The sequence below is a fragment of the Arachis ipaensis genome, chromosome B06, assembly GCF_000816755.2.
Source record: "Arachis ipaensis cultivar K30076 chromosome B06, Araip1.1, whole genome shotgun sequence".
NCBI lineage: Eukaryota > Viridiplantae > Streptophyta > Magnoliopsida > Fabales > Fabaceae > Arachis > Arachis ipaensis.
In genome coordinates, this window is record NC_029790.2 from 134,552,445 (window position 1) to 134,566,351 (window position 13,907).

The following is a 13,907-nucleotide window of genomic DNA, read 5'->3' on the forward strand; positions in this document are numbered from 1 at the left end:
CGCCAGCCCGCTATTAGACGGGACGGGCTGAGATTTTGGGACCGCCTCACTAGGCGGGGCGGGGCGGGCTTCCCCACTTGCCACCCCTACCTGCACCGTCTCATCTTTTCCTTCTGTTTATCCAGCCTTTTCTTTTGTGCAATTTTCTCATTCTGCGCCTGAAGAATGGCCATTATGTCTTCCTCCTCATCATACAACACTGCCCCTGATTCCATTGCCAGTGCCAAAGTCAGTTTGTTCTCCAATATCTGTTCCTCTAGTCCCCGAGTGTCCCCTCCCCTTCCGCCTTCTTGTAGTCCTCTTGCCCAGACCCAGTACATGGAACGTCTTCACCAGCTTGCCCAACATTCGAAGTACCTCTTCGTTGTTCCCGAATGATTGCCTGGTCCGGTACCTGTTGACCGTGGATCATGCCTGGCTCCCTGCACCGTACAGATTCAACCACCTCCCGAACCAGACCTTCGATCGCGTTCATACCACCCTCCCTGATCGCACCAGTGCTACCCTCAGCCTCGCTTATTCCCCCGCCCTTCGTTTTGGCCCGCCCCTCTTGTCCTCATCGACAACCCAACCTGGCGGGAGCGCTGCGCCACCGACGGTTCCAGTCCCGTCGTCATCAACCGCACCAGCTACCCGAGCTGTCCTGGTGCAGTCATCCTCGCCGCGAATCGAGCAGCTCCCCGAAGAACCTGGCCGTCTGTTTCCAATGGTTCCTTCCCCTTCTCGGATTCGACCATCTCCTCCCACGAAGCTCCCTCCACTGAGCTCGATGTGTTGTTGTGCGTCTGGGCGAGACTTGCTCTCCATCCCCAATTCCTCTTGCCAAGCTGGGTCATGCCCAATGGCCAAATGGGCTAGGCCCAATTCGTTAGATCTATGAGTTAAACCCTTGCTTTTTGTCTTGGCCCAACCGTTGGAGCTGCTTTGTTTTTTTTTTCTTTTGTTTTTCCTTTTTTCCAACCCTATCCAGCCCAGGATGCCTTGAACTGCATACACAAGTAACAGTCCTATCCGATTCATCATCATAACTATCTCCGTTATCATCCTCAAGATCCGAAACTCCCTGATTCACGCCATTAACAACTTGATACGTTACTATTTTTCCGCAACTGTGATCGACACTGCAATTAACCCATTCATTCAAAAAATCGTTTGAAGTTACTAATCTGCCCTTATCTTCCTCATCCCGTCTATCCACCATCATCAGCATACCTTCGTCATGATCGGTCTTCTTAGATGGACCTGGTTTATTTCTTCCATCATACATAGTTGCCACTTCGTGACTCACGGCCCCCGAATTGGTAGTTCTATTATCCAACCAATCTTCGAAACTCCTTCGTACTGCATGTTCCACATTGCAGGTCCACTCTCCTTCACCAGCACTTCGTATCCCCTAGACCCAACAAAGACATGAATCCTCTCTTGTATGACGTCCATAACACACGTATCAATCTGTACTCGACCTACCGTGAATGCGCTATCCAATTCCATCTCCTTTGCACAGTCAACTACTGCTCCCCACTGGCCTCCGATCTTCTTGAAGGTGTCTGCAGACCACACGCATAATGGAACTCCAAAGCATTCGAGCCAAACCCTCCGGGATCCACTACGCTCCGACTCCTTACACTTCCATACCCTGTGAAAAGTTTGTAACAGACAATTCAACCTGAACATGTACGTCTCTTCTGCATGGAGGGCACTATCAAACATTAACAGAGCTTTACAAGCTCCCATTTCCTGAATTTTGACAACATAAGGCAAATTCTTCGCTGCCATTTCCCTCAGTGATGTGAAGTCAATAGGCTTCGTCGTAACTCCTACCAAACTCCTCCGCACCCATTCCAAATTTTCCTCTGCTACTGCAGCTTCCACCTTCTTTACATTCGCACTCCCAATCATGGGTTGTAAGATTTCCTTTGTCCCTAATCCATGAGCAGTTGATAGAGTGTGACCGTCCCCTACTTACCTCGGTTCCTTCTGAGGTAATGGGTTCTGCTTATCCTCTCCTTGGCACCGCTCATCTCTATCTACAGTTTCCGTCCTTCTGTATTTCGCCTCTCCTACAGAGACGACCTTACCTCGAAGTCTCAACTTATTCATCTCCGCAACCATTGTACTGATTTTGGCTTAAATGGTTGAGTTCTCTTTTTTTCTGTTAAAAAAAACTAAAATATTTTCTATAACTCAGAGATTCAGACAAAGAGGGATTCAAAGTGCCTTGATCGTAAGTGCATCTTTCCAGATGGTACTTGGATTTTTCCAAATCTGACTCGCATTAAGTGTTATTATTATAGGGACAACAATACTAACTGGATTACATTTAAACAAGCTAATCAGGACAAGTGCATATTATTTTTATTTCCACTATTACAAAAAAAAGAAAAGAAAAGAAAACATTACAAACTCATCACATGCACACAAAAGAAAAACCAAGCACCAGAAAAACATCATAAAGTCACATACATGATTGAAGTTTGTACCACACATCGTGAAGGAAACGGTAATGGCATACCTCCATGATTTGAATATGAACAGTGGACCCACAAATCCCCAAAATCCCACCATAAATCCAAAAGCCACACTCGCAAATAGCCACTTCACTTCTCTCTTTTTCATTGTCATTAGCATCATCATCAGGAACTTCCCCGTCCATAGTATAGTTTAGGGTTGTTCAAATCCAAACCGATTCAAATTAAACCGCTCATCCAATCCGATCCAAATCGAAAACCGATTAAAACCGCACTAATTCGGATTTGATTGGATTCTATTTTTGCAAACCGCTGGATCGGATCGGATTTCGGATCTACTTTTCATAACCGATCCAATCCAATCCAAACCGCACAATGTGTTATAATATTATTATATTTATAATTATTCTTATAATATGTTCAATTTGTTATAATTTTTCTACTAGTGTTAAACCCGTGCGATGCACGGACTTATATTTAAATTTGATAAGTTAAATTAAAATAATATTTTATAACCATATATTTTTTAAATTTAGTATAACATTATCATTGTCGTTATATAATAAACGTGTTAAATATGTTGTTTTATCTTTATTCAAAGTAAATATAAATAGAAGAGTTTGAAGTTTATAATATTCTTGAACCATAAGGAAGGAGACATAAAAAAATAAGAACATATATAACTGTAATAATAGCATGTTAATTTTACCCTAAATTTTATATCAAAAAGCTAATAAAAATTTATCGACAACCTAGTATCTTACTAACTTCGTTAGAAAAGCAATTGGCATAGGATGTTGTGCTCCTTGTTACACATTTCATTTCAAATTTGAAAAAAGAGTTATAGATAAATTAGTTATAGGGTTAAATACTGTTTTCATCCCTAAGGTCTGGGGCGAAAATTAAATTCGTTTCCGACTTTTTTTTGTTATTAAAATCATCCCCAACGTTACAAAACGTTATAAAATCATCATTTACTACTTTAATTTTATTATCTTGACCAAATTACCCTTTATAATTAATAAAAATAATATTAAAAAAAAAACAAAAACAAAAAACCCTCCCCCCTAGACTCAACAACAGCAACAACTAAATCTAACAACAACAATTCTTCTTATCTTCTTCACCAGCAACAACAACAAATCCAGCAAATTCAACAATAACAAATTCAGCTTCCTTCTGCTCTTTTCGGACTCTCTCTTCCTCCCCCTCCCCCTCCCCCACCCAAAAAACTCCAATTCTTCTTCTCTCTTTTAGCAACAGCAACAACTAAATCTAGCAACAACAATTCTTCTTCTCTTTTTCACCAGCAACAACAACAAATCCAGCAAATTCAACAATAACAAATTCAGCAGCAACAACTACCACAAAATAAATCACTAAAATTTATATTTGACAACAATTCAACAATCATCAATTGCACTTCAAATCCAAAATCAGCAACACAAAAATTAAAAAGAATTAAAAAAAATGTTTATGTTCTTCAAAAAAAAAGGAAGAACAAAGAAAATGAGGAACGAAGATGAATCCAAAACCCCCTAAAATAGCCAAACACCACCAACCCACGCTCTCTCTGCTAATGGAGAACATGCATTACGTCTTCCGAGGCTTCACCAACATTCTCCAATCCTACGACTCTGAGCTCCGAACCGATCTTGGAAAGGACTTCCAAGTCGATAAGATCATCAACTTCTCTTCTCCGCTTCTTCGTCGTTCACGCCTTGCAAGCCAATCGCAGGGACAGAGTCACCGACTTCTTCACTGTCCATGGCAGTGACCTCTTGCAATGCTCACAGGATTGGATTCGCTGGTTTGGTACATTTTGCTGTCGATGAAGACGGCGATGTGGGACTGGGCGGCGAGGTTGTAGACCTCATCGGCGAGAAGAAGGTAGAAAAGAAGGTGGGGACGGAGATGGTACGGTGGCGGAAAGAGAGAGAAGAATAATTGAGGTTGTGGTTGGGAGGGGGATTCGAAAAAATGGGTAGGAGGAAGGGTAAGAAGAAGGGGATGAGGGGCTGAGAGGGAAGAAACTGAAGAGATGCAGGATTTGGGTTCCGGGGGGGAGGGTGTTGTTTTGTTTTTTTTTTAATATTATTTTTATTAATTATAAAGGGTAATTTTGTCAAAATAATAAAATTGAAGTATTAAAGGACGATTTTATAACGTTTTGCAACATTGAGGATGATTTTAATAACAAAAATAGGTCGGGGACGAATTTGATTTTTGCCCCAGACCTTAGGGACGAAAACAGTACTTAACCCTTAGTTATATCTATAGTAAATATTTGTACAAAAGTGTAAATCATAACATGCTATTAAAATTAAAATAATATTATTCTTACCTAAATATTATTAAAAACCTCTTTGAACACAACATTTGTTGTTGATGACTTTGGATTGCCGTCTTCGTCTAGAATTAAAACCCTGAGGCCACTGCGACTCTTAACTCTTGACAAAGCAACATAAAGTTGTCCATGGGTGAACACTAATTTTGGCAAATAAAGTTGTACATGTGATAATGATTGACCCTGACTCATGTTAATGGTCATTGCAAAGCATACTGTTAATGAAAATTGTCTCCGTTGGAACTTAAATGGCAATCCTGAATCTGAAGGGATCAAGTTCATTCTTGGAATGTACACTTTATCTCTAATATTTCTACCGGTCACTACCGTCGCTCCAATTACGTTGCTGCCAAGTTCGTTAACTATTAATCTTGTCCCGTTGCATAAACCTAAAGTCTGGTCTATGTTTCATAGTAGCATTACAGCGACTCCTGGCTTTAAAGTCAACTTGTGATTGGGTAGTCCCGAATATTTGATGTCATTTAGGAACTCTGGTGTGAACCACTCTTGTTGTACATCTTCATTCTCATCAGTTTGACATGTTGTGTCAGAGCTCAAATACTCCCTTTCCATCCCTGGAAAGATTGTCAAGACAAAATTATTTACCTTCTCAACACTCTCAAGCGTGGGTGCAAGAATTGCCCAACTCTGAAAATACCTGTAATCTGACATGTTTTGCAACAAATTTGGATATGCAAAGTCTACCAAATGAGAGAAAGGGTCATCAGTAGTTGTAATCAATAGATCATCTGAAATTTCAACTTCTGATTCAACACCAACAACAGAACCAATATTTCTATTTCCAACATCAAGTATCCAATTAGCAAATCTCTTCATTTCACCTTCATCTTGATCCGAAGAAGACATTATAAGCCTTATATTCATATGTAGTTTCAGAACCTTACAAAATGACCACAGATGGGATGAGTTAATAGCGGATGCCAATATATCGTGTCTACTTCCTTTCGGAATCACCGGAAGTATCTGTCTGAAATAACCTCCTAGAACAACAACCTTACCACCAAATGGTTGATGTGTCTTATGTTGATCGGTAACTGACATAAGATCCCTGAGCGTCCGATCAAGTGCTTCAAAACGGCAGTTGTACCTTCCCTCGCATACAACATATTGAGAACTCAAAATTGGATCCTGTTTTGGACTTCTCTGATCTCTCCTCATACCACATCATGGCGTCGCAATGCCGACAAAAAAATTCTGGGTCACCAATATCTATCACATCTAATAATCACCAAGATAATAAATTGTTTCAGTTATATCTGCAACAAATACTTTATATAAAAATATACCTTTCTTTCACCATGTTAAGTATAAAAATAATATTTATAAAAGATTACCGAAGAATGCAATTTATGGATTAAAAAGATGAGATCATATAATACAATTTCATTGTGCCAACCTCAAGATTTAAGTTTTACATGCACGTTAATTAAACAATAAGAATTATAATAAATCAATGTTCAAATACAAAAATTATAATATATAACCATATCTTAGTTTGAATTTTAAAACTTGAACACTAAACGATAATTTTTTGTTTATAAAAAGCATAATAATAGTAAATAATAAAGTACTGATATTGCTACTTCTTAAATTACCTGTATTCTCAGCAACATCGAATATGGCCGGGTATTCAATTTGCATAGAATCATCTAATATAGTCGTGTTTTTAGTAATATCCTCAACTTCTTCAAAAATTTTTGAAAGATTTATAGTCAATTCCTTCAAGAATGTTTTTCTTTGTATCAGGTGTCTTTCTTTTTCAGCTATGCACACTTCTTCTAAGTCTTTAGTATCTAAATTTGAATTAGATGTACTTGCTCCTGTAATCATTAGAGATAATACATCAAGTACTTTATATTATAAAAAAAGAAAAATGAATATATGTTAAATGTTTGAATCAACTGAATTATGAATATATATTATGAAGGTAGTATTAAAGATAAAAGAAGTAAAATTTTAGTTTTGTGATAATTACAATCTATCATGCTTATCTTACCATGTCTCTTTTGAAGTAGCATAGTCTTCCTATTCAGTCTTGCATCCCTTTGCAATCTAATTCGATTTATGTACTCCCATGAATCTATAATAATTATTTTGCATATACCAAAGTGCATGTTCCAAAAAAAATCATCCAAAAATAAATCTGTATTAATGCTATTTGAAATGTTCGACAACACCAATTGAAAATGCACACCATTGGAACTATCACTTGAATTTCCTGTAATTTTTTCATAAATAAATTTAGTAACATAGTACGAAGACAATGTAAATTAATAATTTATTACTTGTCAATAGCTAAATAATATATAGAAAATATTGTATTTTATGGGCTTTTTATCAAATTTTTTATATTATTAAAAAAAACAAAGTAGTACACATATGACCGCGTTTGTTTTTGGTATACATGTCCATCAAAATATAGATACAGGAGTATACAGGAGTACATGTATGGTGTTTGTTTACTAAGATAAAAATGATGGAAGACATAGTCATACACAAACACCCATTAAAAACATGTATTTTGTATCTCTCTAAAATGTTGAAACACTAATTTTTTTTAACTTGAGACACTAATTTTTTTACAATTTTTTCTCATGTCTAACTTACCAAATAAAATATGTAAAATCGCACAGGTTTTATTTTCAATGGCTGCTTTAATTTCTTTTTTATTCTCATTTATTTAGTTACGTAAACATATTTTACAGAAAATAATATATATTTTTTACAAAAGTATCTTTTTTCAAATAAATATAAGTTTAATCTCAGATCAATAAATTTAACTTATAGTTAAAATCTTTTTTTTTATTTCCTTAAATAAAGAGATTGAAAATGAATAACTTATAAATAAAAAAAGAGAAAAAGATGAAAGTACTTCTATTGTTGTGCTGAGATAATCTAAAAAATAACAATGTAAACGAAGTAAATAGAAAAAAAATTATAAATGTGACAAATAAAAAAATTTAAATTTAAAAATCAAAATGGTTAAGAAGCCACTTAATTAGGAATTAGTATTAGTAATGTTTCCACCAAAACAAACATATGCTTAGCATTATTCTATTAGATAGACTCTAAAAGGGATCCCAAAACATGTGCATCCAAATTCTCAAGTTTCTTTCTCAATCTTGATCTTCTTGCAAGTTGAGGTATCACCTTCCACCTTCGAATCTTCCGACTCCGAGGATAGTCACTTAGTTGGTGTAATAGCATTTTCCAACAATTCGGATTCATCATTGGCCGCAACTTCATTAGAATTCAAGCAACAAATTCTGTACAAAAAACTACGTTAAATTAAAGACTTCTTTCTAACCTCTGATTTTATCTCACTAATATTTTTTTAATAAAATTAAGATCTAATTTTGAGAGAACAAACAAAAAAAAATTATTTTTTAAACAAATACCTTAGCACCTTCTACTTTCTCCCCTTCAATGATTGAGGATGTCTTTGAAATTTGAAGCAAACCACCGGTGTAATCAACATCCTAAAATTATAATTAATTATTATTTATAAATTAGATACTACTAATGACCAAGGAAGCAAAAAATAAATTGATTTTTAATAGAAAGTACACTTATATATACTCACAATTTGAATAGGGTGAGTCTCTTTGAATTTATTTATGAGATCCACATTATCAGTCATCTTCTTAACTTTATAAGAAGGTGAAAAATGTGGATTATCAGATATTTGAACTTCAACGATGAAGAAAAAGATCTTATCAATTAGGTTGAGCAAAAGTATAGGTGTATCCGATAGATCTCCTTTCTGCAGGGTATTACATAATATATTAATAATAAATAATATAAAAAGTACCAATAAAAATATCTTCACTGGTGCTTTTAGAAATAAATATTGGTTAGATCTTACCAATAGGAGTGGATCAAGTATCTTTACACAGCTCTTTCCCAAAATTTGTTTTGCCTCCTTGTCAAAGACTACATAACATGCACAGTTAGAATCATCAATGACACCAAACTTTATTCGATACCTGCTTAAAAAAGAAAATAACATAAAAAAAATTAAATATAGACTTATTCAATATCTAATCCAATGTACATAGACTTTAATTTAAAAAAATAAATAAATAACCTTGGAGTCATGGATAAAAGGATATTAGTAGAAAATTCGTGTCTTCATCGAGCCAAACCATCTCAATTGAGTATGACAATGGAGAATTTTCGTAACTTGATAGTATCCGTAACCGTATCACTCATATACGTATACACAAATTGTCGATTGTAGGATTGATATCAGCAATTTTGTGAATACCAGCCATTGGAATAAGTAGAGAGATTTTGGATATATGTAAAGAAATGGATTGATGTACTTTAAATTGTGTTGCTTTACGTCTCTCATAACTTATCATTTTATAGTTGCATCATAACTAAATTTTTTAAAATTTGGTTGACTTTAATTTAAAATTTAAAAAATAACAAACTAAGTAAAACAACCCAAATTTAAAATTTGAAAATAACAACCTAAACAAATAATAATTTAAAAATTCTAAACTAACGTAAATCTTTATTTATAGTAATATTAGTATGTAACAACCGAAGAATAATTAACGTAAATTTTTTTAAAAATATTTTATGTTCAAAATGTTATTTATTTATTTATTTTAACTAACCTATAATTTTATTTCTATTGTTATGTTATGGTTAGCTTTTTAAGATATTGTTAAGACTTGTTATGTCATTGTTGATAATTTAAAATTTGATGTTGAGACTTGTTATATGTATTTAATTTTTTTTTATTTAAAAAACCGCAAATCCAAACCGATCCAAACCGCTTGTAATCGGATCGGATCGGATTTCCAAAAAAAATTCATCCAATCCAAACCGCATCGCACATAAATTAAGCGTTCGGATCGGATGACTTTTTTCCTTAAAACCGAACCAAACCGCACCGCAAACACCCCTAGTACAGTTGAGCAGCAATGGTGGACCACTTAGCTTGTTGCCAACGAAATCGGATGCTTCAAAGCTTTGCAACTGAGTGCCCGTTGGGATTTTTCCCTCCAAGTGATTGTAGGACAAGTCTTGCTTGTTCAGGAAATTCAAGTTTGTGATGCTTTGAGGGATCTCCCCTGTGACTTGATTGCCAGAGAAATCAATGGATTCCAATAACTCCATATTGCCAATACTTTGTGACCACTTAACTCATTCTTGGATAAATTTTTTAAATAATTTTTTTTAAAAGAGAGCTTAAAATATAAAATCTTTATTTAATAGCAACTTATAAATGAGTTATTTTATATTTAAATTTTTAGTTATATAAATATTTATTTTAAAATTATAGCATTTGAATAAATAACTCAAAAAATACAATTTTTGTTACACAAAGAAAATAGATATTAAAATAACGATGATAAATATAAATACCTTTTAATATTGAGTGTTGATTTTACATAACTTAATCACTGATATTTTATATCACATACAATGTTAAATACAAATTTAATAATAAAAATAAATGGTAGAATAATAAAAAAATTCTAGAAGGAACATATACAGTAAATGGTTTAGATATAACCTTGCGTGAAAATAGTGGTAGAGGATCATGGAAAATGGTGGTGGAGAACCAATATTTTCAGCAGAAACAAAAAATATTTTTTACAGAGCCAAAATTGAAAGTAGCACAATGATTTCTTTTATTTTGAAGTCATTTTTTTTAATGGGAGTGTTAAAAGCGTTTTTCAAAAATAGAACCAAACACGTATAATATCACTTAAAAAAAAATCTCAAACGGACTCTAAGTCATAGTTGTAAGAACCGGACCGGACCGACCGGTTCGACCAGAAAACCAATGAATCGGTAGTCCAGCTGGTTCGGTTTTAGCTTTAGACCGAAAAAAAAAGTAAACCGCTTAAACTCAGACGGTTCGTCACAAACCGGACAAAACCGGTCAAAACCGGCCGGTTCGATGCAATCTGTGAACCGGCCGGTCATATAGTGCTCAAATATTCAAAAATGCATGCAGTGTGTTTCAAACCTGCGTCTCCTTGCTAGGCAAGGATAAGAAATGCCACCAAGCTAGTGTGTTCATTTGGAAATTCATGTGCTAATTATTCTATATATTATATACATACACAACTAAATTATTTTATATTTATTTAATTTAATTTTTGTTTTATACTCATTTTTTTTTAATTCTTTAGAATTTATAGAATTATTAAAATAAGTATCAAATATTTTAATATTTACATTTACATATTAAAATGTTAGTAAAGATATTTATTTTAAATTTTTTAGAGTATTGAGTTAGTAGGTCTTCGAAGATTTCGACTTAAGACTAATTAGTAGGGACATCTAAGCATCACCACTAAATTTCACATGAAAAATTAATGGAGGGACGTAATGTGTTCATCGTTTACTATCTTAAAGGACTAAATTGATATTTTATTTTTTTTTAAGGGCTAATTAATTTGAAGTAAAAAATTTTAAGGATAGACCTAATTGTCACTTTATTCAATTTTTTTCTATTTTATATTTTTTATTTACGTACGACCGGTTCTATCGGTTCAACCAGTGACCCACCGGTTGAACCAGTAACCCAGTGACCTAGTAACCTGACCAGTTCGATCACCAGTTCGGTTCTGACAACTATGCTCTAAGTAGATAATTAGCGGACTCTAAATAGATAATTGGCAGGTCTCTTTGTATATGTTGTCCGAAAGGAGGAGGACTCAATGATTATTCGTTCGCCGATTCAACAACTAAAAGAAACATCGATTCTTTGTTCGGTATCCTTCCTTTCTTCGAACAGATCTAATTGCCATGTAACAAACTACACCAAGTAAGAAGTGAAGAATAATTTGTTCATAAGGACCGCCATTGTATAACCATTCATCAAGCTTTCGATATTGGGTAAAAGTGCAAACTTATAGCCATTTTGGAAAAATCTTTTTTAAAGGAGATATGTTAATAACATTTATATATGAAAAATCAAGATCAGGTGATATAACCCAAGGTCTTCTAAAATTCAATTATTTAATCTATTTAGAATTCTATCTAATTTTAAAATTTTTTATTATTCTATCTAATATTAATATAACCTATTCAATTCCAATGAGTTATAACTCAAATGGTATAGTCTCTCCATTCTCACCTAAGAAATCGCGAGTTCGAATCTCTCTATCTTTGGTAAAAAAAATCATGATAAATTCATAATATTTAATTATCGTCTTCATCTTCATCTTCATCTTCATCTTCATCCATCTCATCTGATGTATCAGTATCCGTGTCAGTATCAGTATCAATATTAGTATCGGTAGATAAGTCATCGAAACTCTTATCCTGCAAATTATTATTCAGAGTGATGGGAATCCATTTGCAAAATTCATCAATAAGATCGGAATGGCCCCGCAAGAGTACAGCAACCTGCATGCATAACAACAACAATGTGTGAATGTATATGTTGAAACCAAAAGATCATGGTAGAAATTTAGATGCAATTAATTTTATGTGAAGTTGATAATTGAGAATCGTTAAATAATTTGATAGATTTGACTATATTATTATCTAACAATTCTCAATTATCAACTTCATGTAAAATTAACGGTACTGAATTTTCACCAATGATCCCCATACAATAGGAATAATAAACACATCACTAACATCGAAACTTAGTTGGGTAATACTCTTTCTTCCATTTTTGTACTTCATCACTTTATTTCTTACCCAATCGCAAATATCCATATTGTACCTAAACCGATCCTATATGCATCATCAACACACAAATGTTATTTATACAATTCAATTAAACAGAAGATTTGACTCAAGAGTTACCTTCATCTTTTTCCAAAAGTTAAAGCGGTCTGTATATCTTCCAAGCTTAGTAAAGCTTCATTAATAAGACAAAATTTTATCAGGTGTTACCAACAATATATATCGGATAATTTTATACGCGATAAATAAAAAAGGATATAACTATGGCCTCATTAATAAAATAAGACCAATACATGAGTAATTCCTATGATTCAACTCACCAAGTCAAAAATAAACGTATGAATGAAATAAACAACATAGTTTAACAAAACAAGAAATTAAAAGTTAAATAAATCTATCTCTTACTTTTATAAAATTCAATAATTTTGATGCAATTAAATATTCTTGAGACAAAATCATTCTAAGCCAAATTTCTTAAGAACTTATTTAATTATATACCTTTTTATGTATTTTAAAATTTGAGAGACTTCTGCGTATACTTCCAAAAACTATATCATGTATCACACAATTTTATTTTTATTATCTAGACAAATCCTGTTACTACTTGAATGATGTTTAAAGAAAAAAATAAATAGAGAATAACCTTGTCACCCACGAGATCCAATCATTGTCCTCGGTTTCAGTATCGGGATCACTATATGAATCGAAAGATATTTCATCCAAGCCTTTATCCTGCAAATCACGGTTCTCCAAATGTGTTGCTGCGAGGTGATGGGAGAGTAATGTGCATGAATCTTGAGGAGTCATGGGAATCCATTTGTTAAACTCGTTAATAAGATCTGGATGACCTCGCATGAGTACAGCAGCCTACATGTAACAACATGAAATATTTTCTGTTAGAGATATAACCATTAATGTTACCTTCTCCCATCAGCTTAAGCTTTTGGGATGAGTGATTTCATAACATGGTATCAGAGCTCTGTGTCCGAAAGATCAAGAGTTTGATCCTTGGTGAACGTCAAAAGTGAAAAAATAGCATAAGGCAAATAAAAGAGAAAAGAAGGCCTATGCAAAATCAAACAAACCCAAAAAGAGGCTCTTGTTTGAGGGGGAGTGTTAGAGATATAACCATTAATGTTACCTTCTCCCATTAGCTTAAGCTTTTGGGATGAGTACTCAGGTGCAGTCGACTTCACGTGAAGTTGATACTGAGAGTCGTTAGATAATTTAACTAATTTGACTAAATTTTTATTCAAGGAGTTTCAGATATCAATTTCACGTAAAGTTTACTTCAATTTGAGTTTTCACCAAAATAGAATATAAGCTATGAGTTCTTTTAAAAGACTATACGTAACTTCCTTAATTTTTTTTAAAAAATAATTAACATAATTAATATCTTCTGGTCG

The 13,907-nt window shown here is 33.8% G+C and overlaps 1 protein-coding gene and 1 pseudogene across 1 annotated transcript in view; both read right to left on the reverse strand.

Annotated features, from left to right (window-relative positions):
• On the reverse strand, window positions 4,813–6,227 carry LOC107647737 (annotated as a pseudogene).
• LOC110263864 overlaps window positions 13,117–13,907 on the reverse strand; it is a gene marked incomplete at its 5' end in the record, with an annotated part of 2,148 nt that continues 1,357 nt past the window's right edge. The window contains 1 exon segment of the mRNA XM_021105723.1: window positions 13,117–13,368. Coding sequence (XP_020961382.1) covers window positions 13,117–13,368 — 252 coding nt within the window.